The 27,730-nt window shown below is 37.1% G+C and overlaps 2 protein-coding genes and 1 pseudogene across 7 annotated transcripts in view; 2 read left to right on the forward strand and 1 right to left on the reverse strand.

Annotated features, from left to right (window-relative positions):
* Positions 1-27,730, forward strand: part of LOC145489634 (putative tRNA (uracil-O(2)-)-methyltransferase) — a 157,989-nt gene that overhangs the window by 5,060 nt on the left and 125,199 nt on the right. For 5 of the 6 annotated variants that reach the window (XM_081468647.1, XM_081468649.1, XM_081468648.1 and 2 more), the window contains exon 2: positions 19,745-19,880. In XM_081468647.1, coding sequence (XP_081324773.1) covers positions 19,745-19,880 — 136 coding nt within the window. Of the gene's footprint in view, positions 1-17,081; positions 17,133-19,744; positions 19,881-27,730 lie in introns of all 6 variants that reach the window. The other variant, XM_081468652.1, reaches the window with a different exon arrangement.
* On the forward strand, positions 2,313-13,533 carry LOC145489652 (uncharacterized). The gene has a single exon (XM_081468681.1). The coding sequence runs from the start codon at positions 3,748-3,750 to the stop codon at positions 5,122-5,124; it is 1,377 nt and encodes a 458-aa protein (XP_081324807.1). The 5' UTR covers positions 2,313-3,747; the 3' UTR covers positions 5,125-13,533.
* Positions 19,934-27,625, reverse strand: LOC145489310 (uncharacterized; annotated as a pseudogene).

A 27,730-nucleotide genomic window follows, 5' to 3' on the forward strand; every position in this document is an offset into this window, starting at 1 on the left:
ACCCAGCCCTCCTTCCCACAAGGCTAATTGATTAATTGAAATTAATTGATTAAACAAACATTAAAGTTTACACCTTATGGTGTTATGGTGTTACCGCCTTAGTGCATTAGTGCCTTAGCAAACAGCAGCCCCCTAACCCATCCCAATAGTACACTCTGTACTAACCAGTGAGACAATCTCAGATAGTGCAGAGTGTAATTTACGGCTCTGATACAGTAGTCACATAGGTCCTCACCCTTGCAGTTCTCTCCCTTGGTAGTCAACTTGGCCTTTTCCCCTTGCAGAATATGAGCAGACAAAAACTTCGTAAGACGTAACTTAGCATTGTGTATGTTTCATGTTTGTATTTTCTTTCAAGGCCCAAAAATAACTTTTAATTGCTGTTTGTAAAGATGGCTTTGAATTTTATTGTGGTGTTTTAAGCTGAGTTTCAGTCATTTTAAATTCAATAATACGGAGAAGTGGCAAATGTGACAATTTCACTTTTCACACCAATGTTTGTAGCTTGATACTTTTGTTTTCCTTGCCTAGGTTTGCAACATGATACCCTTGTTTCCTTGAAAATATGAGAAAGATGTGTATTTTTTACTCACTGCTGGAGATAAATGGAATAAAGCTAAATATCAGATGAAAAATCGAAGAGGAACAATTTGTTTTATTCCAAATGCAAATTTTCATTTCATTTATAAACAAGAACTAACCTAGTTATCACATCACGTCCAGTCGCGGAATAGTTTGTTCTTATTCATGTCAAACTAATGCACAATGCTATTGATTAATACAACTAAGGAGCGTTTCAATGAGAAGTAATGAAGGTAGAGATCGTTACTTGGTCGAAATTATATCCTACATCGGTGAGAGAGTCACCTCAAAGACTGATGAGACTGACGGTTTCAGTAAGTGCCACGGAGTCTGCGGCAATATTAATTGTGGAGTTTCTTTTGTCACAAATTTACTAGTTTTACATTTAACTAACATGGGAAAGTTTCGGCTGAATATGAACTTTTTGCTCCCTTCATAGAGGAGGAAATAAACCGGCTGCTATGGAGAAGCAATATGTTTCCATTCTTTATTTGAACCCTAGTAAACACAGAATAGTTATAAAACAGCAGACAAAATTCCTTGAATTGAGCTAGGGTGGATTCTAGAAGATACACAGTCACAGTAGCATTATTTGCACTAAAAAAGGGAGAACTGATGTTACCTGAAATACAGCTGCTATCCCCGGTCAAAACGAGTGTGGTGTCACTTGAAAAAACGCACAGATCCAAACTCCAAAACGGAGTTTTTCACACTAGCAATGCTAGAACACATGCGTCTAAGATGTTGTGTTCTACCACAAGGAAAAGCACATTACATTTGTGAGTGATCTCGCATGAAATGTATCTTTCACCTAACATGTAGTTGACACTGAAGGCTAAAGCCTGGTTCACACTAGCGACATAATGACATGATGACATAATGACATCTACATAACAATATAAGGAAAAGATCAGTTTTATCTTTATGTTGTTATGTTCATGCTGTTATGTTTCTAATATGTCATTATGTCTACATGTTCACACTACAAACATAACGTCCTTTTTACGTCAAGATAACATACTCTTTATGTCGTTTGTGAGGATGTCGTTAAGTCGTTATGTCGTTAGTGTGAACCAGGCTTAACTTATCTGCGCATGCGTTTCATGCAAATTGCTTTTGTTCTTAAGAGAATAGCACCACAAGGATAGCAAGAGATTTACGAAAACATATATATAGTTTTGTTATGTTTTCAAGAAACCAACGCAAGTATATCATGTTTTGGCAATGCGTAGTACACTCGAGTACCCCCTTCCTGCAAGGCTAATTGATTAATTGATTTTAATCAATTAAACAAACATTATAGTTTACACCTTATGGCGTTAGTGCATTATGACGTAGTGCTTAGTGCCTTAGTAAACAGCAGCCCACTAAACCAATCGCTTAAGTGCACTCAGCACTTATAACAAAGAAATAAAAAAGGAATGAGCAACAAAAAAATAAGATAAAAATTAAATTAAAATTAATTCATTTTTGTTTTGCGATTGCTAGGATAACGAGGGGCCATCAAAACGCAACATTTGATTTTCAGTTTTGTTTTGAGTTTGCTATGAGAACAATGGGCCATCATACTGCAGCCCAGAAGGGTCACCTACCATTTTTATTTTTTTAATGTTTGTTTTAATGTTATGAAGAGCAGACGTGAATATTTAACTTTCTGGAAACTTCTAGAATGTCAAGTCACGCAATGTTTGTACCAGAATCTTCTCCTGTCACACTATGGAACATTTTAGAACATTCTACTGCATGATGTAATTATAATGTAATGCTACATAAATAGAAGCTCCAAGAATGTTCTAGAATATTAGTTAAATGTATATAAAGAGTCAGGTTAGGTAATACAGAGCCCGTTGTTGTTCTCGGCAGAGACCGAGTGGAGAAGCTATATAGAGGCCCGTTAGTAGTTCTCGGCAGAGACCGAGGGGAGAAGCTACAGTCCCGTTGTTGTTCTCAGCAGAGACCGAGTGGAAAAGCTATAGAGTGTTATTGCTATTGTAAAAGCTATTGAGGAACTTTGTTTAAGGTCAAGTGGACTGTAAGGAGATTTCTTTGGAGACATCAAGATTCATTGTGGGTTCGTGTCAGTGGTGACTAAAGTTTAGCAGCAGGCTTAACTTAGTTTGGTAGTAGATTTTGTTGTTCAGAAATCACTCCTTTGTAGCTAAGATTACATTACATGTTAAATAAATAAGTTGGGTTCATAGAAGAGCTTCATAGTATATCTTTCTGGCGGTCAAGCGATACAGTAACATTAATTTTTGTTTTTTTAAATTTTTGTTTCCGTTTTTGTTTTTTTGTCTTTTAGTTTTTGTTCGTTTTTGCTTTGTTAATTTGTGTTTTGTTTTTGTGTTTCATTATCATCTTTTTTTTCCTGTTAAAAGAAAAGAAATAAAAACGCAAACAAAAATTAAAAACAAAAACAAAAATTAACAAAAGGGCAAAAGTAAAGCAAAATGCGACACTGAAGAAGGAACTTAACGGAATCTACGTTGAAATACACCGGAATTGTTCATCGTTCCAATACATGTGCATCCTGAGAACGAAGGTTAACCTCCGCAAAAAGCACTATGAGAAAATGATGAGCGGCCATATCAACAAAATCATGAAGCTGCTAAACAAAGATCACGATATGGACAAACATATCCAGAACATTTCCTCCTACAAGCTTTCATTCTTCCAGAAGCTTGTTCTGTGTCGAGGTTTGAAGTTTTCCTTGCCGCAACGCATCTCTTCAATGGACATTCAAGCTAGCTTCGAGAAAGCCTTGTGGCAACTGGAGCCTTCATTATCCGATGATAAGAAGGAATTAGCTGCGGCGACCCTTCGATCGATCACGCTTAACTACATTGAGTGCAAAGCCCCCAAACCACCGAAAGCGCTACAAAGAGCTATTGAGCAACTAAAACGAAGAGATGACATCGTAATCACGAAACCAGATAAAGGTACAGGAGTAGTTGTTATGGATAAGGCAGAATATGTTCACCTTTTGAGTGAATCTTCCATCAACGATACAGCTAAATTTACCGCCGTAAGTTCGGAGAGACCCAAGACGCGTGGACGACCGCCCAAAAACTACCACCCTTTACTGCAGAAAGAGCAGTTTGCACGAAAGGATCACGACTCGCCCATCTTTATGGTCTGCCAAAGACTCATAAAGAAAAACTGGCGATGAGGCCCATTCTATCCGCCACAAGTACTTACAACTTCGCCCTCGCGAGATGGCTCGATGATAAACTGAAGCCCCTGTCGATCAACAGCTACACAATATCTGACACATTTTCCTTCGCTGATGAGATTCGCAATCTGAGCCTCAACGAATCTGACATCCTAGTATCTTATGATGTCTCTTTGCTATTTACGAATGTCCCACTACAAGAAACCATCGAGATCCTTGCTGATAGAGCTTTTGTTGACAACTGGTTCAACAAAACACACCATCTAAACATCAGCAAAGCTGATCTAATTGAACTGTTGTCAGTAGCAACAAAGGACCAGCTATTTCAATTTAACGGTCAACTCTACCAACAAATTGATGGAGTAGCGATGGGCTCTCCCTTGGGTCCCCTAATGGCCAATACTTTTCTTTGTTCTATCGAGGAAAAGCTACAAAACGAGAACAAGTTGCCAGACTTCTACAGACGCTACGTGGACGATACACTAGCCACAATGAAAGACATACCAACCGCAGAAGCCTTTCTGAAGACTTTGAACAACTGTCATCCATCCATATCCTTCACCATGGAGATCGCATCTAACGGTAAGCTACCATTTGTCGGCATTGAAATATGCAAGAAGGGCTGCAAGCTGGTAACAAGTGTTTACCGTAAACCCACAAACACTGGTCTCCTCTTACACCACCAAAGTCATGTCGACAACCGCTATAAAAGATCTTTAGTTAAAACCATGTTAAACCATGCTTACCGCTTGTCCTCAACATGGGAACTATTCTCAACAGAATGCGAATGCCTTAAACTGATCTTTTCTAACCTCAAGTACTCAGATTCTCTTGTGAACTCCACCATCACCCGTTTCGTTAATTCAGTGATGTCACCAGACACAAGATCGACGCCTCCAACAGAGAATATCTACTGCATTGTCCTGCCTTTTAAAGAACAGAAATCAGCGGACATAGTAAAGAAACATCTCTCGGACTTGAGTAATAAACTTGATCACAAACTACAGCCGGTGTTCAGAAGCTGTAAAATTGGTGATGATCTCAAAGTACAAGAGCCAAAACCACCTTTGATCAATCAACAGTGCGTTGTTTATAACTATATATGTGATCTGTGTGATGCAGAATACATCGGTTACACTAGCCGTCATCTTTACAAGCGCATTGAGGAACACCGATTTACTGCCATCGGAAAACACCTTCAAAATGAACACCAAGTTGATACAGTTGGTGACCTGACTAACAACTTTAAGATCCTAAAGAAATGTCAGGGAAAGTTCGATTGCTTGATCCACGAAATGTTGTGGATTCACAAGAAGAAACCGAGCCTTAACACACAGTCAGACTCCATTCGCACAAAAGTATTTGTTTAGGCTTTGAACAGACACTGAACTCATTACCAGTGTTTGACACCTCATTGAACATGAACATTGAACAGCTATCTTAATCTTAATTTATTCAATTTCGCACCTCTACCATTGGTATAAATTAGTTTACTTTTCGCACAAATATTTTTTAACTTGAAAATGGTGCCAGGATGACACCGAAACGTCGTTGCTCAGTTTTTTCGCTAATCTTTATTGTTAAAATGAAAGCAAAAATTAAAAAACAAAAAACAAAAACGGTAACAAAAATAAAAAAAAACGAAAACAGTGAGTATAGACCATCATGCTTTGCTGGCAGTATCCATGACATGACCATTGTGTGATCAATGCCGTCAAGTGTAGTCACGCATCAGTTACTATAAACTCTACGGCCAGTTCATTGCTTGTCTACTTGTCTTGGGAGAAGAATATAGCAAGTGCAAAGGTCACAAAGATTTCGAGTAAAGTCAAGGATATTTCTTCATCAACTTCCTTAACTTGTAAAACGGTGTTAAAAGGTCATTGTATAAATAAAAGCATATCATTGTCAGAGCTGTCAAGCCTCACGCAAACAAATGTAATCTTAAGCTCTCACAATGAACTAATTATTGCATGCACGTCTTCGGAGCTTTCAAGACTTGCCTCGTTTGTTTTGAAAGTCTTGCTATGGTCCTAAACTTCTACTGGCTTCAAAAGCAGTGAAGAAATTATTTTCACATTCTACGATGATCGTTTCATTGTTTGCGTGCTCTGTGTTTTATTTCTATTTTATTGTTTGAGGTTTTCGTGTTTGAATGTGATAGAAACTTGACAGATGCAAACATATTGCACATGAGCTCTTTTGGCGAAGGAGAAAATATTGGAAGGGACCCATACCTTACTTAGGCCACTGAGGGAGGACATGAGCATTTGTCTTAGTCCTCAGAATTTGTTTTTCAGTACCCCACACATGAGTGGCACAGAGTACAAAGACTCCCTTTGTGGTAAACATCCCGTACTTACTACTTTCACGTCATGGATTGTAAAGTTCCCAACTGCAAGTAAAGCATGATGGTCTACACTCATTGATTTTGTTTTGGCCGTTTTTGTTTTTGTTTTTGTTTTTGTTTTTGTTTTTGCTTTTGTTTAATGTTTTTGTTTTTGTTTCCTTTTTGAACGCAAAAAACGCAAAACAGAAACAAAAATTAAAACGAAAGGCAAAACAAAAACTTAAACAGAAATTACAAAAACAAAATAAAAAAACAAAAACAAAAACAAAAGTTAAAAATACACAATTAAAAAGAAAAAAAAAACAAAAATTAAAAAAAAACAAAACAAAAACAAAAATGGTTGGTGACCCTTCTGGGCTGCTGTACCATCATGTGGCCTGGTGTTCTCATAATAAATACAAGGTTAAAAGCCAAACAATTTTCCAACCTTGACAACATGGCCCAGTGTTCTCGTAGTGCTGCTTTCTGTTGGATTGTGATGCTGTAAAAAGCGTATGCCAGCTGCAAACCTGGTGGTTTATAGGAGTTATGTTAGACTAACTTTTCCTGTATTTCTGGGAAAAACTGCTTTTGTACAACTAATATCCTGCTTAGTTGAACCTACACTACAGCCCATTGTTCTCATAACCCGAACACACATGGTTCCCATTTTGTCATAACTCTCTCCATTAGATTGTTGCAAGTGGATGATCCATGTTTAAGATAAAATCTGGGAATTTTAGTCTTAATTAAAACAGGACCAGAGGCATAACTGTTGTCATGGCAATGCCACAATGGTTGTCATTTTTTTTCTTTTGTGATGTACATTTCTGGTCCCAAGTTCAAAGAACACTGCTTTAATATTTCTAGAGATATTCTTGATTGAGTGTGGTACTATTTTAGTGGAACCACCTATGACATCATCACTTTCCTCATTTGCATAATACAAAAACGTAAATATCTCTAAAATGAAAAAATATATTCCAAAAAGGAAAACGTTATTCTTCTTTTCTTTGGAAAGCCTTTCAAATAAACAGCAATTATTTTTTACTTCCTACAATGTATATAATTCCTTACATACTCTGTTTTGAGATGGCCGCTCACGGCTTGGCTTGGGAAGATGATGTTGAGGAAGCAGCTTGGAGTGTTACTACTATGGGAATTCTAATAGAACTTAGACAAATAGACAAGTCTGTTATCCAGAAATCAGTAAAAAACAAGCACTGAATAATGTAGCAGAACAATCCTCAATTTTCTTGTACTGACTGACATTGTACTGTATTTTTCAATGCCACCTTGTTAGTTTAATAATTTCGGTTTCACTTTGTGGTAGCTGCAAAGTGAAAGATACTGATGCCAATTGCTAGGAATTAGCTAACAATATTGTTGGATGATATCGATCCATAGATGATATCAATTTCTAACCTTAGATTTTCATTGATAGGTCAGGCTTGGATATAAATTCATCATTGTTTAATAATCAGGGCCTCTGAAAGGGTGTAGGAAAAACGATTATTACGGCATTACGCATGTAATATACAAGCAACATTTTGATTGGCTAAGAGCATGTAAATTTATACCAGCAGTGCAGAAAATAAATTGAAATTGAGTGCAAAACAGTGAAATTGAAAGTGATTGACAGATACAGTGTGGACAAAATTGAGCTCCCTCAGACAAAATGGCAGATAAAGATTGAAACTCTGTATCTAAATATGAAGACTTGATAACACAGCAAAGTACATGCAAAGATCGGCAAAAATTAAAAGAACTAGTTACCATGAAATGTGTAAGGTAAGAAAGAAACACAAAAGCTGAGGACAAAAACATAGACTTGAGCTTGAATTGCAATGTTTGAGAGCCCATATGCATCAAGACAGCATTACAAAATCCTAGTTGAAAAATAAATGTTAAAATGTGTCAATCAGTTCCCCAAAGCAAAACAGGAAATAGGATTCAACAAGTCAAGATATCCAAAGAACCTGTGACATTTTACTGTTATAGACTAAAGGTGCAAGCATCCTACTTTAGCGAAAGAAAAGAGCCTAGAGATTAATAGGTAAGTTCACTCACAACAAAACATGGCAAATCTATCCTGTACAATGCCCACTGAAGAAGCTAGCCCATGCAAGTCTGTGCATGGATGCTTATTTTTTGCTATCATGAGTTTATTTCCTTTAAGCATGGAGTGCAAGAGTAGCCATGAGGCAGGCAAAAAAATTAAAAGTCTGTGGACTTCCTTGGGAAAAAGGATGCTTGTTAGTCCCCTCCCCTACATTATCACCTTGTCATTATTACCTCTGTTCTAACTCCCTAGAAGTCAAAATCGAACAACATGTGAAACAATCAAAATACCAAACAACAACCATTATAGTGTCACACGTGTTGGAGTGTGTTGTCTCAAAATTATTTATACACAGAAAAACAACAACAAACAAATAAGGGGGAAAACTGGAACCAGCTGACTTCTGTAGGCTTTGAAGCTGTTTATTTCTGTCAGTTTGGGAAACACCTTATATTTTGATGGAAAATTTATTTGAAGGAAAGAAGCCACGAACTTGTCAGGAAAGATGGCCCGTTTATCTTAATTTTACTGTTTATGGAACAGAGCATGAAATAGTCAAGTAGAGTTTGGAAAAACTTTCATGATTAAATAGCATGACTATGGGTATAACTGCTTGAAATCCAAAGATTCCATGGAAGAAGTGGGCTTTTTACATTGATTATCGACTGTGTAATATTATGGTCATATGCAAATTTGGCAGCAGGCGACTCTATACAAAGTAACGACAAGCACTGCAAATGGCATGCTGTGTGTGTGATGGATCCTTGACACACTGATGACATTATAATCACCTTTTAGCCAACAGGAACTCTCCATCGCTTGAGACCACAGACCCTCTATTATGGTCTTTCCCCAGGACCACCCCCCTTGCTCTGGAGCTTTTCAAAGTCTCCCGCAGTCAATACTTTTGCTTGCCTTCTTGACAAAGTCAAGACAAAATAGGAGGTCTGTGAACAGCCTAGCATTGGGCAGCAGTTTCAGTTTCAATTTTTTTATTATTGCACACTATTTACAGAAAAACAACTTAGCATAAGATGGTTTACAATGATTCAGGAAAAATAAATACGGATAGAAATTAACTAGAAGAAACAATATTTAATAATTACACAATTACACAATTAATTACACAATACACAATAATTAATTATTACATACCTTATTGCATGAAATTTTCGCGATTTTGCGAAAATTTTGCATTTTGACTCACTTTAATTTCGTGTTTTTGAGTGAGACACAGTTTATTTCTTTGTCAATGTAATTTAACATGTCCCTGAATTTGATCAAACAACTTAATCAACAATGTCCAAATAAACAGAAACGCAACTGATTATGTAAACAGTAACAAGTCTACAAGGCACGGTTTGTAGTTCATGCTTGAATGCAAGTCACGTTTTTAGTGGTCAATTGACCTCATTATCCATGTATGTTAAATATTCCTTTCTGCAGACTCCAAAGAGAAAATGTTGCATTTTAGTTTCCTGACTGATGCTGTTTAATTGTTTGCGTAAATGTCTTGATACGGATCAACAGGCCGTAGCACTTCTTTTCCAGAGGCGACAGTAAGAATGAAGGCATCTACCAAGAATGTTGAAGCAATTGAAATTTAAGCAACTGGTGGAACAGCACTGCAAGGAGCCAGTAAATGGACAGTTTGAGGATTGTACAAAAGAAGTGCTACCTGGAGTGGAGATGCCAAGCAGTAGTGATGAAGAGGACCAGAACATTACCACAGAATAGTTTAAAATGATTGTTATAAACGTGTGTAATGGTAATAAAGTTGCTCTTTTAATCATTGACATAATGTGAGTCACTTAATTTTTGCGTCATGTTAATTTCACGACATTTAATTTTCGCGTCACTTAAATTTCGAAATTCGTTAAATTAACGTGTCACGAAAATTTCATGTAATAAGGTAATGCACAATTATTGTGTACAGTGACCAAAGCAGCCAATGAGCTTTCGAGCAGCAACCCTAAAGAAGTTAATGAATGTCCTTCAGTGCTGAAAAGTCCATTTTCTTGGTAGACTTAAGCTCAATTTTTTTGGCATTTTGGTTAAAGCAACTTGTGCTGAGGTTGAAGAGTTTCCTCTTGGTGAACATAATACAGCACAGTTTATCAACCACTCAAAAAAGGACTGAGCCAAGAAAGACTCAGCAAAACTGCAGGGATTTTTTGGTCTCCTTTGTTATCAAATTATTCAATTCAACTGTGAAGAAAGACTGCTTTACACAGTGAAAAAAAAGCTTCTTTTCATGCAGGACTTGGATAGAGTGACTGAATTTTTTGTGTGAATTAACATTTCAAATTTTTATCCAATAAAGTTGAAGGAGCTTGTCACCTGCATTTATCACATAAAATACTGAAGCATGCTTAAAGTGCCTATGAAGTAAAAAATAATTCCTGCTTATTTGAAAGACTTTTCAAAGTAAAGAAGAATGGTGTTTTCCTTTTTGGAATATCTTTTTTCGCTTTAGAGATATTCCCGTTTTCGTATTATGCAAATGAGGAAAGTGATGACGTTATAGGTGGTTCCTCTAAAACAGCACAACACTCAATCGAGAATAACATCACAAAAGAAACAGAATGACACCTACTATGTTGTTGCCATGGCAACACTCTTAGCTCCAGTCTCTTTCTGTGAAAAACCAAATATCCCCATTTGCAACCTTTTAAAGTATGACAGAGGGTCTTGCTCGGAACACACATCGTTCCCATATTGTCTTGACTCTCCCCATTAGATTGGTGGGAGTGGATGATCCTTGTTTCAGATAAAATCTGGGAATTTCAGTCTTAATTAAAACAGAATCAGCAGCAGCATAACTGTTGTCATGGCAATGGGATGACGGGTGTCATTATGTTTCTTTTGTGATGTACATTTCTGGTGCCAAGTTTAAAGAACACTGCTTTAATATTTCTAGAGTTATTCTCGATTGAGTGTTGTGCTGTTTTAGTGGAACCACCTATGACGTCATCACTTTCCTTACAAAAACATAAATATCTCTAAAACGAAAAAAAGGTATTCCAAAAAGGAAAACGCCATTCTTCTTTACTTTGAAAAGCCTTTCAAATAAGCAGCAATTATTTTTTACTTCATAGGCACTTTAACAGAAATTGTCACTTGTATAGTAATAATAAGTAATAAAAGGACTTTTTGTCTCAAAGGCTGAAATTTAGAATCTATTTTAAACCAATTCTGCTAAGTTTGGGAAAACAAAGGAGCAAAAACTCTCACAGGCTATCGCCCTATTAATAACAGCTGTGATCTATTACTTGTAAATCATTTGTCGCAATCTGACAATGAAAAAGAGGATTTGAAGTAGAGTTGATTAGTGCCCAGGACACTGCAAGCTATTAAGACCTCTTGGAGGAACAGAATGTCTTTCTTGATTGTTTTCAGAACCTCAGTAATCAAGCTCAGAGTTTGTTGAAGACTATGAATTTCCCAACCAGCCCAGGAACCAGTAGAAAAATAAATTGTTGGCCTATTTCCCAGGGAGATAACGTTTAGCTCTGCAATGATTTGAGATTTTCCCATTAACCTAACATGTTGGTCATAACTTGGCCTAACATAGACAACAATGGGGGAAATGGAGGAAAGAATAGAAGGAATATTTATTTAAGAAATAGAAAACATGTACCCTGTTTCTATTGAGTTTTAGTGTAAATCTACTAGCATTCTATCACGAATGCCGTTATCTGATTGGCTATATATGCTACTCACTATCTATTCTCTGATAGATAGTAGCGTAGCAGTGTGCCCTCACTAAGAAAATGACAGCCACTTCTTGCCGTTGTTGAAGTGTCTGTGAAGAGGTCTTATGTAAAGTTTTGAACGACTAGTAGACTTATACTAAAACAATTAGATTATTCGCTCTCGATTTTTATGCATGATAGTTGACGAGGGCGCAACCCTCGTCAAATGTATAAAAAATAAATGTGTATACTTAATTGGCCACTCCCCATTGGGGCTTTTCAGGACCAATGTAAACAAACTGATAAATAAATATTCAAATAAACATAACTAGGTTAAGAATCCCAACTGGCGGGAGGCAAACCAGTTGGCTATTTACAATTGCATCTGAGAAGTTGAACTCGGGGCTACTGAGAACAACATCAGTTAGTGTTCAGAACAGGATTTGAACCCGGACCTACAGATTTCAAATCCGACGCTTTAACCACTCGGCCATGCTGCCTCTAAACAACTATTGCCTGATAGAAATCTCAAGCTCATAATCTAGTTGTTTAATAGAAACATGAGTGGAAGTTTGGGAGAACGAGAAATGCTGTGGGAACATGAGCCGCAGGCAAGTGTTTCCACAGCTTTTTCAAGTTCTCCCAAACTTTCACGAGTGTTTCTATTGAACAATTAGATTATGAACTCAAGATTTCTATCGCGTGATAGTTGACTTGAGCTGCACCCTCGTCAACTATCACGCGATAGAAATCTCGAGCTCATAATCTAATTGTTTTAGTATTAATCTACTAGTTGTTCAAACTTTATCAAAATTCTCTTCACAGAGTGACACTTCGAAAACGTTGACTAAAAGAGAAAAAAAAAACAATGCAAGTTATGAACAAGACTTCTGCCAGGAAACCTAGTGAACAACGATTCCAAGGATTCCACCAGTAAAATCAAAAGGCCCTTTTGGTCTGCCTTGTGTCACTTGTTTTAGAGCGTGGGGAAATCCACTGCTTAACCAAAGTGTAATGCTAGATAAAGTAAACAGGATTGCATATTCACTTCCAGTTTTTGTGACTACTGCACTTAAGCAGCAGTCACTATTGCCATCGTATGAGTTTTCTGACAGTAAGTAACAATAGAATATACTTTGAAACCAATCAGCACAACAAATATCCATCTCATGGTCTCTTGCAAATGCTTTGTATCAACAATGATTTGCTGATAGTCATTGATGACAAACGAAATCTCAGCTGCCTCCTTAGCTCTTAGTGTGTGGAAGTTTTCTTCGAAATTTAGGTGCGTTTTTTAATATTTTAAAACATTTACTTCTCACGGCTTTCATATTTTGTTTCCAATCGATCAGATGAAAGGTTTCGTGAGCATTTTGAGCTTTTAGGTCGATATGATGGTATTGAGTATTCCAACCTGATTTACTGACGACTAGTACTGATTTTGACTGATTTTATTAAATAAATAGACAACTTCTGCTGATACTCCATAATTTTTTAAGTAGGTTTAACATTGTATGGGGAGAACTGAATCTCTTTGGAGGAATATTGCACCCCAATGTTGGATAGTTGAGCCTCTTGCAAAAATATTGAGCTCCGATGTGGGATAATTGAGCCTATAGAGGGACCATGTTGTGATAATCTTGTAGTGATCAAAATAATAAAGGTACTAAAGCTGTGCTGAATCATTACCAAAGTTCTTGTGATTGACATGAAATACCTATTCCAGATAACTGCGATATGTTAGATTTAAAATTCAAATGAGTCATCAAGTACTGTGAATAGACTGATGGTCAGAAAAGCTTTGTAAACAATCGAAAATCAATCACATTCTAGGACAGGGAATCCTCCAGGATTCCTTGTGGTGGTGGTGGTGGTGGCAATTGTTTTTTTTTTCCCCGAGATGTTGTGCACCAATTACATGGTGATCCTACATTTCTAGGTGTTTGTTCAGTATCTTAGAGAACATTCCACAAGGTTTACTGAAAGCAAAATTGAGAATTCCAGAATAGAATATTTAACAAATTTGTCACAACAAGATACATATGTACATGGTGTGATAATCTCATTGTTCAAGCTCGTGCAGACAAACTTTTATATTAGAATCCAGTCAACGTATTGCAGAAATCAATGTTATTGAGTCAGTGCATTTTACTACAGGTATTCAAACTATTCATTTAGGTAACATAGATGATTTAGACTGTTTCAACAGTGCCATTCAACTTTGTACCAATGTCAGCTGTCAGTAAAACAGTTTTGATGATGTCTGAAACTAACTCTACTCTGTCAAAAGAGAATGAATCGAAGAAAACGTTCTCATACAACACAGCAACAAGAAAAAGATTTGTACAAGCCTGTAACCTACCTGCTTTGAGACAAAACAAAAGATTTTAGTTAACTAATAACACCACAGTATATACAGTAATACATTCAAACCTGTATATAATGGGCCTGTGTTAGTGGCCACCCTCTATTAAGTGGCTAGTTTTCAAAGTCCTGATTTTTTGCGCATAAAAACACTATTTGTGACCTGTATTAGGCGGCCACCTCTATTAAGCAGCCGTGACCACCCTGTAGCAGTCCTAGGTTTGTCTTTCTTTGTGGTTTCTACCTGTATTAAGTGGCCACCCTGAATGTAACAACTAAGAAATTGAACGTAAGAACTATGAAATGACGGAATGAGATATTTTGTTGTGAAGTGTAAGTCATAGAAATACAGTACCGTACACCGTAAAAGACTAGAGGACAATGTCACACATATTATACCATTAAGATACAAGTTGGCACTGAACCTTGTTTAAGTATTGAGCGCTTGAGTTGCATGCATTTAGTTTTTTGGGACTTCAGTATTCATTTGATGACCCTTTATCAAACAGATTGTCACACAGGTTGGAACTGTCTCAGGAACATTCACACAGCTCTTTGTGGAAGCCAACTTACACTTTAATTTGTTGTTACTTGAGTTATTTGGCTGCCTTATTTCATGGATAGAAATGATACTGATACCAGAGGAATAGAAGACCAGTCAGGGTTAATCAGTTCCAGGCAAAGATCATAATCTCTCGGTTCTGGGTGATTCGTTCACTTGCTCCCATTGATACAAGTACACTAGTGGTGTGATGCTTGTACTATACCTCATGCTTTAAATAAAACGTAAAGTAAACAGAACAGATATCATTACGAATAAATTTGATCTGGCCTGATACCCTGATCTGACCCATGTTGATACATATATATACAGTGAGATATTGATCATAAGATCAACGATTAGTTTTTGTGATTTACACAATCATGTGTGGTTATTCGCAGAAAATAAGCATTAGTTGTTAGTTTTTAATCTGCTCATTGTGATCTTTAGATTTGTAAAAACACCTTTCACCGTCATTGGAAGTAGATGTGAGGAAAAAACTTGTGTTCAAGTGGTTAACTAGGTTGTAAACAAGGTGAACATGGTATTTGGCCCAAAAGGGAGGCTAATATTATTGGTGGATGCGTAGTACACACATACCATTAATGATATAATTGGCTGCTAGAAATAGTGGTGTCATGTAATGATACAAAGTACAAAGAAACGCTCACAGGAAATTAGCACTTGAAAGAATCAAATGTGGGAAAGTCAATTGAGCTAGACATTAATTTCTGTTTATGCACCGGCATAAACAGCCACTAAAACCCAAACGTTTTAGCCTGTCATTTGTTGCCAAAATTGATTAAATTGTGAGCAAGTTGTGTAAACTGTGGGCTGGGACACAAAATAAAATGCTCAAAACAGCCTGTCACAAATGATTGCGTCTGCAAGTTCTTCATGGTCTTCATGCCACACCCTTTTAAATAGGGAAGAAATAGATTGTCTTGAATCTGTACAGTATGGTAGCCAAATCAATAGCACAATCCAACGTTTTAAGCCTGTCTTTCATGAGCAAAATTATTGATTGTAAACTGTGAGTTTCCAGAACCATACTTCACAGGAATCTTACATTAGCAACGCAAAGAATGGTTACACAAGAATTTCTTACACAAGAATTTAGAGAGGGCTCACATAAACATATCATGTTTACATGGACACGAGGCAAAAACATGACAGTGTTATCAGTTTACAAATTATTTGAGATTATTAAAAGTGTTTCCTCTAATCAGTAAAGTTTAGTTTTGAAGTACCCATGGAACTGAATGCCTTAGTGGGAACAAAGGAAAATTAGGAAACCATGGAATTTTTTCCCATTATTTGATGAAAAAAAAACCTTAACTGTGCTTTAAATCACAAGTCAATTGAGAAGAAAATAGCTACCTGTTAAAGAAGGCCTAATATATAGATTTAGCCAAGCCTAAAACCGGAGCTCCTGGGCTGGATTGTTCAAAGCTTAATTTAGCTAACCCAGGATGAGCGAGAATTTTGATTTGAGTTTTGTTAGTTTGTGGTGAGGTTTTCTGTATATTGTTTGTCATTCTGTTTTGAGTTTGAATAATCTCAAACTACACAGAACAAAAGTAGTGAAAAACATTTGTATACAAGAAAAATTTATACTTTAGTTTACTTTGTTTCCTGGGTTAGCTTTAACTGGCTTCCAAACAACTATTTACAACAAGTTAACCTGATATGAGCCCATGATCCAACCAAAAACTAGCACTTGGTCAGCGGTCAACTTTGAAAAAAAACGTGTGACCTCAATGTGCTCTAAACTTGAGCCCGCGATATGGTCACATGATACTGGTCAGCGGATACCTTGTTTTCACAGGTGTCATTTGAACATATTATGGATGTCCAATATCAAAGAAGTATGGTATAAACTGAGGATGCAATTGTCTCCGTTAACCTAATAGCTGGAGTATGGCCGCCATCTTGTATGACTTCAACGTTGTTGTTGTCGTGCGTATGTGCGCACGAGCAATACCACTAGCCATGATAACCATGGGAAAATCAATGCATGGGTTTCCTTTACTTTCCTATATGGGTATGGTGCTCTGCTTGGCAGCCCTTTGGGCCACCACTGGAGCTCCGCTAATAAGTAACTGTCAGTAACACTTTAAGCAAATTTAAGGCTTGGTAAAGATTTTGTCTGTCAGTTAATAAAAAGAAGGTCAGATAAAAAAATACAGAACATACACGGGTATGAAGTCTTAATGCCCACCTCCCAGATGTACTTGTTGTGTGTATTTTTCCCATTTTTTAACTTGGAAAATATTATTTTCCAAGTTCTAGTGGTGAAGCGATCTCACTCCGTCACTCCTTCACTTCCTCACTAGGTGACATCCTGTTACACATTTGAAGTCCCGGGGGAACTCCCATGTTAAAAGGTCAGGAATGCTCGATGGACAATTTTAATTTTACTCTGAAAGGAGACTAATATGGGAGTTGCTGGAGCGTCATTAGGCCCCTAAAAGATACCATTTAAAATGGAATAGGTTTGACTACTAGCCACTGTTCAAGAAAGGATCCCACACACACTTGTAGACCTGACTCGTGTACTCGAAAGATCAGCGGAAATCAAGCCTAGAAACAGAAGTTAAATGAGAGCATTTCTGTTAATTAATATTTCTTTGAGTGCACCCTAAAGGATACTTTGACAGCTAAAAATGGTGACGTTTCGTAGTAAACACCCAAAGTGAGACCAGAATCCTTGATTTGTACTTGAGACGACAAGCATCCCCAACCTTTTCATATAGGAGTTCCCCCTGGAACTGAGGCATGGTTTAAGCGCCATGCACGCGCAGGGTTGACATTGATGCAATCAACTACGCTGCCAAGTACACGACTAAAATGAAAGCAAAATTTTCCTCCTGTGACCATTAATCAAGTTTAATGAACCTGTACTTAAACCAGGAACACTAGAATAGTAGCATAGTGCTAACCACTAACTGTTACATTTTATGTTATGAAATGGAAGTGGCAAGCCTATTTAACATGTGATTAGTGTCTGGTTGTGAGCAAAAGGTATTTAGATGTATTTAAGCTAAACCAGAGGAAGGCTGTCAGAGACGCCAAAAGTGCTGTTGCAACAATTTTGTTATTAAAAATATACCAAAACTGTTTTTTATGTTTCCATTTACCATGAAGTTGTAAGATCTTTATAAAATGTGTTTGCTTATAGACCTCTTGAAGGCCATTTTACAGTTGCTTGCACAGTGTCAAGTTGGTTATACTTTGAATTTCTGACGCAAGTACTCAATATCTTACCGCAGAAATGCTCTACATTGAATAAATTTTTGCATGAACGTTTTTATAAACAGAAGCTACCTGTAATTAAATAAACAGCTCATTTCCTGAAGGTGCCTGCTCATACAGGTTTAACCATACTCGACTGCCGAAAAAGAAGACATTGAAAGTCACAAAATTGACGAGCTGTATGAATTTTTGAATGATTCAAGCCGTGATGTTTTAGATGATCAACAGTCGAGAATTGAGGAGAATTCGAACAACGTTTTCCACTGTTTATTTATACGATATTGTAATAAATACACACAAATATGGACATGGCGAAATAAGGAACACAGTTGATAAATAGAAGAAATGACATTACACAACACTGGCAGTTCTGCAGTCTTTAATATTGCTCTGGAAAGGGAAGGGGAAAAAAAGAAGTTATTATAACATGGGGTATTCGTACTTGGTCACCCATCCACCGAACAGGGCTTAACTTTGTGGTGGACAAGATGTGGTGCTGTCCTTGTGGTATATATAATAGTGACTCTACGCTGATCGCATTTTTTAGTGCAGAGTGCACTATTGGGATGGTTTAGGGGTTGCTGTTCGGTCAGGCACTAATGCTATAACACAATAAGGAGTAAACTTTATTGTTTGTTTAATTAATTAATCAATTAGCCTTGTGGGAAGGGGGGTTGGGTGGTGTAGCTAAAAGGTGCCCGTGTGCATTACACAAAATGTGTCATGCTAACATTACTTTCTTTGATAACATGACAAAAAAATATATATATGGTTTTGCAAATCTCAAACTATCCTTGTGGTGCTATTCAATTCTCTTAAGAACAAAAGCAATTTGCTCCAAATGCATGTGCAGATTAGTTAGCGTCAAAAGTCGACTATATGTTAGGTGAAAGATACATTTCATTCTGGTCTACTCACAAATGTTGAGTTCTTTTTCTCCTTTTTTTGTTGCAAAGAACACTACTGTGGTTTCGTATCTTCTGGATTCTTCCATAGCTCGTTTCAAGAAATGTTGTCTGTTGTGTGTTTGCCAGGGTTCAAATAAAAAATGGAAACGTATTGCTTCTCCTTATATAAAAGAGAGCCAAGAGTTCATATTCAGCCGAAACTTTCCCGCGTTAGTTACATGTAAAACTAGTAAATTTGTGACAAAGGAAACTTCGTTATTATTGTGGCAGACTCCGTGGCACTTACTGAAACCACCAACTAATAATTTTATCAGTCGATTAGGTGACTCGCTCACCGATGTGGGATATAATTTCGGTCAAATAAACAGCTCTTCCTTCAATACTTCTTGTTGAAATGCTCCGCAGTTGTGTTACTTGATAGCATTGTGTAGTAGTTTGACGTGGTTTTATTGTTAACACCAAAGCTGGCTACAGAATAAGAATGCACTGTTCTGTGACTCGATAGACAAGGATAGCCTGCAGAACAGGCAGATTAGTGGGCTCTAGCGCTAGAGGCTACTAATCTGTCTGTACTGCAGGCTAGGACGAGAATAACTCGGTCTTTTGGACCAATAACTTCATGAATGTTTTCGACAGATTTACATCTCCTTGTGTATTTCTCTTACCGTTGCGTTTTGCATTTCTTAACAATGACAGTGGGCTTTAACTTTAACTGAACCTATGGATTAAAACCTCAAGTCAGTGGCATCAAAATTGTCACTTCCATTTTCCAAGTTGAGTGGCTCATAGCCACTTTGATTGTACATGTACTAATTAAAATATTTCTATTATTGCAGAAAGAAGCCAAAAAAGAGTTTACTTTTTTCCTCTTTCACTTATGGCCTTTGAGAAAGATGGGCTCAAAAGCTTGAATGAGTCGATGTCATATTGTCTACTGTATCAACTGGTTTCTCATAAGGAACAGGCTGCAAGGTACATATTAACTGATTTGCATATTAAAATACTGGGTATCTTTTTACTGCAGTTTTTATTTCGCCACATGACAAATAAGATCGTGTTTACTTTGCATGTTTATTTTGCAAGAAGTGATGCTCATTAATTTATTTGTAAATTTGCGAGTATTTCTTGTGGGTTTTGGCAAATGAAGCGAATTCTTTGGCTGTTTCATTGCAGCGAGTTAAGAGATTTGAAGAAAAATTAAATATTTGCTGGGGTAAACAAGATCTTGCCAGAACTTGCAATGTTTAAGTCAGTGCTAGGGAAAATAAAATTAGCTGTGGATAGTGAAAACCCTCTGATTGTGTGACTAGCGTGACTACTTCAAAGCACAAACAAATTAAATTTTGACTTTTCAGGAGGAAAGCTGTTTATTAAAAGCATTATTAATAGCACGACACTCGTTTCCTTTTGTACCATTCATATGGGCATATCCCCAGCAAACTTCCAGATTAAGACCATTATGTCATCACAGATTTCACAAAGGCTAAGAGTGATGGTGCAATAAGTTATAACACAGTTCGTGTTGATCAAGTGATGTGTTTACAATAATCAATGAATCATCAAGGACTGCTTTGGAATGTGCACTGCATTGTGACTGTAGTATTAACAAAACAGTTAAATTTTAAAAGCGTGGTTATAAGATCTAAAGATCTTCTTGTTTCTTGGTTAAATATACTTACAATATGAAAATTCTAATTGATAAGCTTGATGAGATAACGATTCTTTTTGGTATCTCTGATGACAACCCAAGGATTGTTTGTTAAATCACATAATCATTCTTGAGAAATGTACCATTTATGTATGTCATTGTAAAAATATCAAGCCGTCTCTATCCTTACTGAAGGTCAAAACAACAGAAACTCGAAAACCAGAACTTTTAATTGCAAAAAAGAATAATAACGAATCTATTCATTACAAAAAATGGCAAAGCATGTCATAATTATTTTTCTCAATAGCTAAGTAGCAGGTATATAATATGATATATACATATACTGATATACAAATGTATTCGTACAAATATTATTATAATGGGTTTGTATTATCAACCATACCCTTAGTTAGATCTAGCTGACTGTGAATGTAATTCTCATCACCAGTCTCCTCCTATGTGTTGGAAAGATACATTACTTCCTACTTCATAGCTTTTACCGTAGTTGTGTATTGTTACTATGGTTACTGCCTATTTTGTAACATTTGATTTCAATATGTAGCATATTCCTTGCACATAATTATCTCATTTATATTAAGGTGTTGTTAAAGTGTTTTTACGCTTTATAGTGTTTTAATCGTTTTCGATTTAAAATTCTGTATTGAGTTTACCCTCTACCATCTATGCCCTACGCTCTTCTACAGTTCTATGTACGGGCGTAGAGGGTTACTGTTATTGTAGCAAGTATTAAAGCGCATGGGGAATGTTTAGTGTTATTACAGTTTACAGTATTTTAATAATGTTTTTAATGTACAATTCTGTGTTGAGTTTACCCTCTACTCTGTGTGCTCGCTCTATGCTATATGTTCTACCATCTACATTCCACTCTCTGTGTTCTACCAGCTACTCTCTTCAATCTACGCCCTACGCTCTACGATCTACCGTCTTCTCTCTAAGCCCATCTACGTTCTACTCTCTATGTTCTACCAGCTACTCGAATTTGCCGGATTCAAGAAAATGCCATCAAATTCGAAGAAGAAGAAGCTCTGCGACTGAGTGAAGGGCACAGATGATGACGAAGATACCCGTGATGAAATTGCAGATAAAATAGAAGAGCAAAAGATCAAGAAAGCCAAGTTGAAATCGCCATTCACAAGATGAAAAAATCAGCTGGCGGATTAATTAGAAGATGGATTGGCAAGTAACCGTGAAATAAGAGCGTTGAGGAAAAAACTTGATGAAGCCCAAGAGAATGTTGTTGAAGATTTGACATCATTGGCTGTGTTGTATTCGGAAGCTAGAGATCGGTATACCCTTGAGAAAACAAGCCGCGAACTTGAGGAAATCGAGAAAGAATTCTGTAAGGCCCAAGAGAGTGGACAAGAATATTTGGACGCCAATAAGGATGAATTATTGAGTCGAGCATTGGGATTTTCCGGGAAATTGCATAATTTGCATTCACAAGATACGAAAGCTCGCCACCACGTGACCGAACTGGAGGAGCAATTACATGGAAAAGCAGAATCTGTCAAGCGTGCTCAAAAGAAGATGGAGGAAGAATATGTCTGTTGTCAAAAAGAAATGGAAGCTGAAGTTAGAGAGGCAAAGGAGGAATCAGCCCGTGCAAAAGGAGATTGCAAAGAGAAATATTCGAAGCTCGAAGGTGCCATAGACGAGGAGCTTGAGTAGTTGCCTCCAAGCCCGCCAAAAAGGGATATTAAGCCAGAAGAAGACGAGAAGACTGTTGAAGAGTCACTGAAACATGAGCTCGGGAAAGACATGTGGAAACAATTGACGAGGGTTTCTATTCCAGTATTTAGTGGAGACAAGTGGTCGCATGGGAGCTGGAAGGCAGCATTTATGGCTTGTGTAGACAAAGTGCCAGCCACTGCAGAGTATAAATTGTTGCAGCTAAAGAAGTACCTATCTGGAGAAGCGTTGGCAGCAGTTGAGAGCTTAGGACATTCAGCCGAGGCCTATGAAGTGACCAAGAGCAGATTGGAGAGAAAATTCAGTGGTCAACGTCGTCAGATCAATTTGCACTTAGAGGAATTGGACCAGTTCTGACCAATTCATCCTGGAAATGCCAAGGACCTAGACATGTTGGCAGACTTACTGGACGTGGTTGTGGTAAATCTGAAAGAAAGTGATGGGTGTTTGAGCAGAAAAAAGTGGAATGTGTTGAGACACTTCGTAAGTGGATCATACAAGAAGCTGAATTCCAGACTGTTGTGGCAGAGACACTATGTGGGCTGGCACGAAAACAAAGAGATAGCTCACACACATTCTTTGGTCAGACAAGTGGTTCAGGAAAGCCTGTTAGCACAAATTGCCCACTTTGTAAGAAAGATCATCCAGTATGAAGCTGCGAAGAATTTAAGAAAATGGATGTGCAAAGTCATTGACAAAAGGTTAAGTGGCTAAGACTGCAGGGCTGCAGAGGTGGACTTAAACAAAGGAAATTTGCCGTCGATGAAGACGCTTGGTGTGTTGTGGTTGGCTAAGGAAGAAATCTTCACTTACAGAGTGAATCTGCCAGACGAGAAGTTCCAGTTGACCAAACGAAATTTTCTGTGTAAGAAAGATGTCCAAGTTAACGATGTAGTCTTGGTAGTAGCAACAGACACACTGTGTGGGCAGTGGCCGCTCGGTAGAGTCGAGGCGGTCTGTCCAGGAAAGGACAAGCACATTAGAGCTGTCAAAGTCAGAGTTGGCCGCAAGGAATTGTTGAGACTAATCACCAGAATCTGCCCATTAGAACTCCTTACAGAAGATGACACAGAAGAATAGAACAATAGTGAACTTTAAGAGAACTAGAACTATATTGAACCTTTAAGCTAGAAACACACAAAACTCCTATTGATGGGTCGATGAGCCACACTCAAGAAGGGGGAGTATGATGTGAAGGACATTTTGTTATAGTGTACTCGAAGTGCGAATACTTAGGTCACGTGACTTTGAATACTTAGTGGATGTTTTGCGACCACATGGAGATGTTGTTTACTAGTTTTTAGGGTCGTAATTTGTCATAGAGATTGCTGTTCATTCCAAGTTCGAATAAATGGTTTAACTCAGAACCACCAGTGGTTACCCAGAGGCATTTACCACACTTGTATTGTCAGTTATAAATCTACTACAACTTTAGCACATCTATGTAAATAGTATGTTTTAGGGGTCCATATGATTAGCGCTAATTGTATGGCCCTCAAAATATAACAACACGCAATAATTAACATATGCATTAAGGCATTTCTTGTAACGTCTGTTTACAGCATGTTTCAACAGTTATTCACTCCCATGGGAAGTTAAACTTAGGCACACTTACAGTATGTGCTATATATGCTGTTCAATGTCAGTTATAATCATTCCCTGAAGAAGTCTCAGACAGAGACAAAATGCATTAGAAATAAGACGTCATCCTACAAGAAGTCTTCCTTTGTGCTGCTCACTGGTCTTCGTTAAAAAATTAAAAAACTAAAAAAAAATTAAAATTTCCAATAACCTTCCAAGCAGATGAGCGTAGAGTGTAGATCGGAGAGAAGCTGGTAGAATGTAGAGAGTAGAGCGTAGATGGGTTAGAGGGTAGATGGTGGATGGTAAGTTTGTAGAGTGTAGATTGAAGAGAGTAGCTGCTAGAACATAGAGAGTAGAGTGTAGATGGTAGATCATAGAGTGCAGAACGTAGATCGAAGAGAGTAGCTGCTAGAACGTAGAGTGTAGATGGGCTTAGAGGGTAGATGGTAGAGCGTAGAGTGTAGATTGAAGAGAGTAGCTGGTAGATCATAGAGAGTAGAATGTAGATGGTGGAACATATATTAAGCGCAGAGCATAGGGCATAGAGGGTAAACTCAATAGAGAATTGTACATTAAAAAGATTATTAAATACTGTAAACCGTAATAACACTTTAACATATATGAGATAATAAAGAAAGCCATTAAATTACAATTACAAAACTTACAGCATTGCAGATGATCAAGAAACTCGCACTCGCAACCCAATATTTTTTATCACCATACTGGTTTTTTAAGCCTCTAAGCTAGTGTAGAGAGTAGCCAAAAATTCTTGAACTGATAAACTCGTAAAATAATAATACGTAGAGCATAGATGGTGGAACATGGAGTGTAAGAGCTTTAAGAGCGTCGCACGTTGACCATAAGTGGAAGAACATATAGCGTAGAGCGTAGTCAGGGTAAACTCAATACAGAATTGTAAATTGTAAATGATTATTAAAACACTGCAATCCGTAATAACACTCAACATTCCCTAAGTGATATAACATTTGCTACAATAACTATATGCCACTGCACCTCTATGGTGTACACATATCCGAGAGAAATGGAGCTTAAACATTCAAAATACTACTGTAGAGTTGTAGAGCTCTACGAAGATTTCTACACCTAATCGAGCTTCATAAAACAGGCTGGGTATATGGTTGACACAAATGATGTTGCTATTGACAATGCGTATATTCCATTACTTATAAAGCAAACAAATGATGTGGAGGAAAATCTAAACCCTACAATTTTTGATGTCCATGATTTGACCGTCATTTTCTGCGAATTAGAGCATGCAGGAAATGGAAACACACTCCAACTAAACATAATGCTCTAAACGTAAACACGATCTAAAACTACTGGCCAGTGCCTTCCAGAATAACTAGCTTGTTTGTTTTAACAAATTTCAAGGTAAAACACTGGCCACAACACATTGGATATCAAAACAAATATTGAAAAGGATTATTAAAGTTTAAGATAAGAATACTACTCCTCCAAATACGTAAAATACTACTTTCTAATTAAAGTTTCCCAAATTACTCCAATTGTGATTGCACAAATGTCATTGTGTTTTAAAATGAACAAGCTAGTTATTCTGGAAGGCACTCGCAAGTAATTTTAGGTAGTGTTTACATTTGGAGCGCTTTGTTTAGTTGAGGTGCGTTTCTGTTTCCTGCATGTTCTAATTCGGAGAAAATGACGCTTGATAGGGTCGAAAAGGGTCAATTCAAGCCTCTCAGGTTCGTGCCTTCAGCATCTGGTTTTCTTTACAAGATCTTATCAACTTCAGTGCAACACAAAGAGGAAAACAGAGACTGCTAACAACATCTGACTCAAAACCCTACTGTGACAATCAAAATACAAAACTATAACTAGGGTATCTAAAAGATAGTAATGCTGCGGCACATTCTGTTGATGTCGACATTAGTTAGTCTTTGATCCATCTGCTTGCGTGTTAATGGTCATTTATTTCTGAAAGTAGTCACAAATTGTGTAGTGTTTCTAAAACGAAGATCACAAGCCTACTCCCTAGGGAAAAACAAATTTACATATGTGGAAGAATGAAGGTAAATTATAATCGTAGTAGGTCCAAGTTGTCAAATGTTATTCAGTATGAACATTTGATCTGTTTAGGCAGTGTTATTTTCATATAGGTGTATCGGAGGAAGCCTTGTTTTTAGGGGGGTGGGGTAGCCTTTTTTTTAGGGGGGTGGGGGTATTATTATTGCCAATCATCCTTTGCAGTGGCATGCTTTGGTTTAACATAAGTTATACCAAATATTGATGTCTTTTAGAATGATCTTACTTTACCTGTGAAATAGGTAGTAGAATATTGCAGGCTATTATTCCATTGTGTTCTTTTGTTTACTTGTAGCTATTTTGCACTAGTTGTTATTCTCTGTTTCACAGGTCAAGTGAAATCACTCTTTTTGAAATTACAAACATAAATAGTATATCAGAAAGCAGTCTTTGGGTGTCACTTGTACCAAGAACAACAATGTATTTTAATAACAATGGTTACAAATATTTTGACAATTAGTGTGAAGAATTGGTCAAAAAGATTTTCCAAGAAATTAATCTAATACAACTTTTCAGTAAAACTCAATGGCAATGGGTTTTTGTGTGGAGTTTCCTCCTATCATTTACAAAAGTAATAATGCCTACTCGTCAATAAAACCAATAATTATTAATCAGCAGTTCCCAGGTGCTACTAGGGACAAATGTAACATGTTTTAATTGAAATGGTTACAACAATTCTGAAAATTAGAGTAAAATTTTAGGGAAAATATAACAGTAAGAATGAGCTCAGTAATGTCATCATCATTGAGGTCTGGAAATTCTTTCTTGAAGTCTGCGTCCTGTTCTCTTTTGATGGCATACAGCTGTTTAATAATATCATCAAGTATATTTAAGGACATTGTGTCTTTGGCAGTGATTGTCAGAATACTTGCCATAACTTTATTATGACATTTGGTCTTCAGTTGTGTTAGGCCACACTCAGAGCATTTTATTATTTTCTTGTCACTGTCTATGACTTTTGAGTGACACTTGTTGCAGGTTAGATATGACTGAACATAGTTGATTCCGTGTGGTGGGAATTGCACTTGCACTTGTTGTATGTTGTCTGGAACATCATCGTGTCGAGTTATATTCAGTTTGGTGGCTTCAGTTACATTGCTGTATTTGGTCAATGTTAAATAGTTTGTGCCATTAAATTCTTTGATGGCAACATTTGATAAATTGTAACATTGGTTAGATTTCATTTTCCTTGTATCTTGTTCCCACAAGACCAGACGAAGAGAACCACTGTTATCTGTAAACATTGCTTCTTGTTTGGTTAAAGTTTTTCCACGAACATCCACAGTTTCAGCTGTGCCATTGAATAAGACACAGCCAGCAATGTTTACCAGGGTATCGTTTTGTTTCTCCTGAATTTCTTCTATTGAGTTGTCTATAGCTTCCACGGTTTCTTCTTCTATTTTCTGAAGGTCACAATCCATCTCACTTTCGTTTGGATCTTCAATTCTTGTTCTCTTGTTGAGAATCAGTTCTTCCTTTTCGGTCTTCAGGTTTTTCTTCAGCTGGAATTTGTTTATCTGACTGGTGATGAAGACTCAAGCTTGCGCTTGAGCACTGAATGCTTCTCTGGAGAGAAGCACACAGCACAATACACTTGAGAGTTTGTCTGGAAATTTAGTGAGAAATATTGATTCTTGTTTTGGCTTGTCTTTATAGGTGAGAGGTTATGTAAATAACCAACCATGCTTTGTCCTGAAATGGAAGCACAAAATCGTTAAGATTGAGTTATTACTGATGAGATCAAAAGAATATGAATCTTGGAAGTAGATAATATTGTAGTAATCTTTTTAGTGAATTGGATAGAGATACCACAAGTTGT

This window comes from Orbicella franksi, chromosome 6, assembly GCF_964199315.1.
Source record: "Orbicella franksi chromosome 6, jaOrbFran1.1, whole genome shotgun sequence".
Classification (NCBI taxonomy): Eukaryota; Metazoa; Cnidaria; class Anthozoa; order Scleractinia; family Merulinidae; genus Orbicella; species Orbicella franksi.

Coding starts and splice junctions, on each gene's coding strand:
- LOC145489652 (XM_081468681.1), top strand. CDS start 3,748: ATGAGGCCCATTCTATCCGCCACAAGTACTTACAACTTCGCCCTCGCG.